Source organism: Benincasa hispida, chromosome 7, assembly GCF_009727055.1.
Source record: "Benincasa hispida cultivar B227 chromosome 7, ASM972705v1, whole genome shotgun sequence".
NCBI lineage: Eukaryota > Viridiplantae > Streptophyta > Magnoliopsida > Cucurbitales > Cucurbitaceae > Benincasa > Benincasa hispida.
This window is the reverse complement of record NC_052355.1, coordinates 23,945,459-23,950,836: the sequence shown is the minus strand read 5'-3', so window position 1 is coordinate 23,950,836 and position 5,378 is coordinate 23,945,459. Positions and strand designations below refer to the sequence as shown.

At 31.3% G+C, this 5,378-nt stretch overlaps 1 protein-coding gene across 2 annotated transcripts; it reads left to right on the top strand.

Moving 5' to 3' along the window:
• The first annotated feature begins 2,891 nt into the window (after window positions 1-2,891).
• LOC120081859 (transcription factor DIVARICATA-like) lies at window positions 2,892-5,036 on the top strand. Of its 2 annotated transcripts, none has more exons than XM_039037033.1 (2): window positions 2,892-4,059; window positions 4,241-5,036. In XM_039037033.1, the coding sequence occupies exons 1-2, from the start codon at window positions 3,665-3,667 to the stop codon at window positions 4,764-4,766; spliced, it is 921 nt and encodes a 306-aa protein (XP_038892961.1). In that variant the 5' UTR covers window positions 2,892-3,664; the 3' UTR covers window positions 4,767-5,036. The 2 variants fall into 2 exon arrangements, with proteins under 2 accessions (XP_038892961.1, XP_038892962.1); XM_039037034.1 differs by having other exon boundaries at window positions 2,894-4,059; window positions 4,274-5,036.
• Window positions 5,037-5,378: the final 342 nt, after the last annotated feature.

Sequence of the window (5,378 nt, the reverse complement as noted above, 5' to 3'; positions counted from 1 at the left end):
AGTTGCGCAACGGAGCGTAGAAACGTATCTGCAAATGTTCATAGGGTTCTCCCTTTCTGCATTTATAGTTATTCATGCTGTAATTTCTATATGAATTGTATAACCGTTTGTTTGAAGTCGACTGTAAATGCATTGTTCATTCATGATTGTGATTTGGAATTATCTTTCTTCTGCTGCTCATGAAAATCTCGAATCCGATTTCCTTCAGCGATAACAGTGGAGTAGCTGCTAATTTAAAGGAACCGAGAAGCCACAAGTGCAAAAAACACATCGAAAGAAAGTACCATCTCATCAGAAAGATAGTACACCAAGGAGACGTGATATTCATGAAGATAGCCTCAGAAGATAATTTTGCTAATCCATTTACGAAGGCCCTCTTGGCTAAAGTGTTCGAGGACCACCTGGTCGGACTAGTTTCAAATTCATAAAAAATGTTCAAATTCAAAATTAGGATTTTGGATTTGAAGTGTTCAAATTCAATTTAGGGTTTGATTGATTATATTCGATATAATTAAACATTTAATTTATTAAAATTAAATGTAATCGGAGAGATTAAAATATTGATTAACATGAATAGAATTCATGTTTAAATTTAGGTGTTTAATTAATTTAATATTTGATATTAAATTATTAATAAATTAATTAATTAAATTTATTTAATTAATTATTTAAATAAAACATTTTTCAAATTTTTAAAATTCTAAATTCAGTTTAGAATTTAACTAACTTTAATTTTGTGAAATTAAATTTAAGTTTTTTGAAAAATGAAATTTGAAAATAGGAAATTCCACCTTAGTGAAATTTTCAAATCTTTTTCAAGTTTGGAGTGGATACCTCCAAATCAAACACCTAGCCCACTTAGGTTCAACACTTTGACGTGTCAATGAGCCGAACCTCATTAATTTGCATGATTTTCATAGATAAATTGATGAAATTTCGCAATGTGAAGACTTCATGCAATCTAAATTCCAGATTTTTGCATTTTCACTCCAAAAACACTCCTTCCCAATTCAGTTACCCTTAATTCAGTGTTTCCACCACACAATTAAAGTTAGCAGATAGTAGAGAAGATCATTGTGGTGGTCTACTAGTTTTTTGGAGAACCACTTCGTGGAGAGGAGTTGGAATTGCTGAGATTCATCAAAGGTATAACATGTTGAAACTCTCTTCTTTGTAAATAGTTTTCATGCATGCTTTTAGTCTCAAATTACCCTTAATTGATTCTGATTGTTTCTGCATTTTGCATTATTACTCTATTATTTTTTAGTCTTTTTTTTGCCGATGTGTGGAAGGGGAGAATTGAACATCTAACCTTAAAATCGATGCTAAACTTTACATCAATCGAGCCATGCTCATATTGGTGCATAGTTTAGCCCATAACCATTAAAAATAATTAAAACTAATCATTTTAATTTTTGTGGCCATTATTTTTTTTAAGAAAAAAACATACAAACCCAATGACCAACTACTCTCTAACTGCCACATTAATTAAGAATAAGGTTAGCAAACTATTTGAAAAAACATCATTCCAAATCGAGAAACATCTTAAAAAGGATGTCAAAGCTATAATAATATGGAATGTGTCATTCTTTGTTGATTATGTGATTTTGACAATGTACTTTAACATGCTCATGTAAACATATATTATCAATAGACATGCATAAACAACAACAATGCTTTGAATTTATACTTTGATTGCTTCTGATCATGGTAGTAAATTTTCGTCAACATCTCCATACTTTTATAGATTTGATATTGACATGAGAGTGAATCAACATTTTCATTATATCATAAAAAAATAAAAAAAACTAAAAATAAGTAAAAAAAATGTAACTAATAATCTTTTATCTTGTTTAAAAGACATAAAATGTTTATTTATTAATTTAAATATATTTTTAGAAAATTTTGTTTTCATTATTTTTTAAAAAATATTCATCGATACTTTTATAGATATTTTCGTACAATTGAGACTTCGATATTTTAATCATTGCTTCTGACAAATAGTTATAATGTAAAAAAAAAAAAAGAGGATTAAGGTTTATAGTAATATAACATTTTGCAATAAGTAAGACATGGATGGATAGCTTCCTCATCTTTATATATTTCTGCTTCTAACATGATCTATATACTTTGATACTCATTCCATTTTTATTTAATTTATAGAAACAAAATTTGAAAAGGTTAGATGAAGTTAACAATAAGAATTAATTATTTTACGTTAAAGTATACCAAACACCGTTAAATTTTGGAGTTTGTTTTAATTATGCTCTTAGATTTTGAAAATTTTTGTTTTTTCCCGACTTAAAAATTTTTACCACAAAATTCAATTAAAATTTTTATTTTTTGTTAAAATAATATCAAATTTAACATAACAATAAAAGTGTAAAAATTAAAAGACATATATGACATCTTTTATAACATAATTCATGTCAATTGACATGACAGTGGGTAGTGACTATGTACAAAAATTAATTAGATCAATAAATTAAATGGTATATATATTTTTAAATGGTAACTTTATCTTTTATATAGTTATTTATTTTTTTTCACAACATACTATCAATTCTCATTTTTCATAATGTTAAAAGTGAGTTTAGTTTTATGGTAATTAACATGTACTCATTTTCTCAAGGTAGAAGTTTGATCTCCCAACTCGATCGTACTAAAAAATTTATCTCTTTTGTTTTAATAATTTTTTAAAGCTAAAAAATACTTAAAGAAATAGAATTTTTTAAGAATATGATTTAAAGTTAATTTTAAGATTTATTAAAATAGAATAAATTCTAAAATAAAGACCAAAAATCAAATTTCAACTAAAATAATCATTATAATAATAGCAAAGAATTGGAATGACAAAGATAAGCATTAAACTCCAAATCTTATTATCAATCAATACACCCAAAAAAAAAAAAAAAAAAAACTTCTTCGATTCCCAAAGAAAGTGAAACATCCTTCATCCACTGAACGAAAGCTCATCTTCTTCAATCTTCATCACTGTACTCAAATTTCCACCATGTGAGTACACACAAAGAACTTCATCTTTTACCTTACCTTTCGGCTCCAACTTGTTCTTTCCCTTTCCTCTCTCTCTCTCTACTCTCAAATCAAACAACAATCGAATTATTTCCCGCCTTTACATCACCTCCTTTTTTTTTTCTATTCTCGAATCCCCTTCGTCATCTTCTTCCACTGCATTTTTCTATTCACTTTCTTACTTCAATTTGCTTGGTGGGTTTCAATCTCTGTGTTGAAATTCACCCGATTTCCCATTAAACAAATGGGGGAAAAGGAAAAAGAAAAGAAAAAAAACCTAATAATCAGTGAGCTCATGGGGATGATTTAGTTGTTTTTTTTTCTTTTTCCCCCATGATTCTTTTCGATTCTGAAAAGTGGGTTGCTCTTCTTTTTTTTTTAAGATTCTTTAGCCATTTGTGAAAGGAGATTCTTGATTCCCTTGTATTGATTCCGATTTAAACGCCTCCTTTTTGAAAATCGCCCAAAAAAGCTTCAATGTCTCTTGGCCTTTAGCCTCTGTATCCGTCCCCTTCTCTTCCCTTTCCCCTTTCTTTTGACTTCAAAATCAAAACCCCTTTTCGAAATGGACTTATAAATGAGCTCTTAAGCCACACCCTTCACAAAAATTAGTTTCTCATAGCCACAACTAATGGAAACTCTGTATCCATCTTCACATCTCTCGAGCTCTTCCTGGTTTGTGCTTGATAATCCAAGTACAAAGTGGACTAAGGAAGAGAACAAGATGTTTGAGAGGGCTCTTGCTATATATGATAAAGAAACACCTGATAGATGGTTCAAAGTAGCTGCAATGATCCCTGGAAAAACTGTGGGGGATGTGATTAAGCAATATAGAGAGCTTGAAGAAGATGTTTGTGAAATAGAAGCTGGGAGATTCCCAATCCCAGGTTATGATTTTGCGTCTTCTTTTTCATTTGAGTTTGTTGATGATCGAAATTTCGATGTGTATAGAAGGAAATCTTCTGTTGGTAGGGGCTCTGATCATGAAAGGAAGAAAGGAGTTCCATGGACAGAGGAAGAACACAAGTAAGTTTTCATTTGTGGACTTTTCTGATATCATATTTTATTGTTTGGATTGATGGGTAGGTTTGGTTTTCTGCATACTGAAGCCTTAAGCAAAACATTGTAACTTGATCATGGTGTTTTTGAAGTGGTTGTTTTGTTTTATTGTCTTGTTTGTGAATCTGTTTTGTTGTTATATGACAAGGGTGTTCCTGCAATGGAAATTATTTATCTATAGGCAATTTCTAAGGGGACTTTTGAAGTATGGAAAAGGTGATTGGAGAAACATCTCAAGAAACTTCGTGAACTCCAAGACTCCTACTCAAGTGGCAAGCCATGCTCAAAAATACTTCATGAGGCAGCTTTCAGGAGGCAAAGACAAGAGAAGGCCAAGCATCCATGATATCACTACTGTTAATCTCACAGAGGCCACAGCATCAGAGAATGAGAAGTTATCTTCAATGGATCAGCTTTCCAAGCTTCCTTCACTGCAGAAGGCATCCTGCTATCAAAAGCTTTTGTTCGATTGGAACCAATCCAGCGATGGGGGGCTGCTTGGTTTAGGATCTAATTTTGGTGATCATCTTGTGTCGTTCCCATCTGGGATTGCTGCAAATGGAATAAAGAATGAGCAAGATCAAGAACTGAACAATGCATATTATGGAACTTACACCAAACCTCACAAATCCATATTTCAATTTGAACCCTCAAGACATCAAATTTACGGATGAGGCGGATAGATGTTCGTGTTCATTGCTCGGTTTTTAAAAACGCCATGTCCAATAAGGTTCTATAGACTCTTAAATGTCAATACCTTTTCTTTTCTGATGTTGTGTTTATGAAGATCAAAAGATTCATATATCTGTCCTTTATCATCAAAGACATATGTGTGCCATATGAAATCAAAATAGAAAAAAAAAAAAAAAAAACTTGCATTTGTCCTTGGATTTCCTGTTGTACTGGAGACCTTCTACTGTTTGAAACTTGAACACTTGCTATAACCATAGATTACATCTTTTACACACAAAATGACACGACGACCGGGGAAATCCCTCCCGAACACAACACAAATGGTAAAGCCTCAAACATTGTTAGTCTAATGTTGATGTTTTTGGGTTATGTTTTAGTCTTGGTTGATGTTCATATGATGAAGTAGACTGCATTACAACCTGCTGGTTTGAGAGCAGCAGAAAACAAATGGTTTTATTTTTCTTTGAGGGGAGGAAGATCTAGAGAAAAAGACTGATGATGAGTTAGAAGAATGTTGAGTTAGATATTTTGAAGGTGATTTGATTTATTTGCACTTTACTCTATGGTGGTGGTTTTGGTTTTGTTAAATAGAT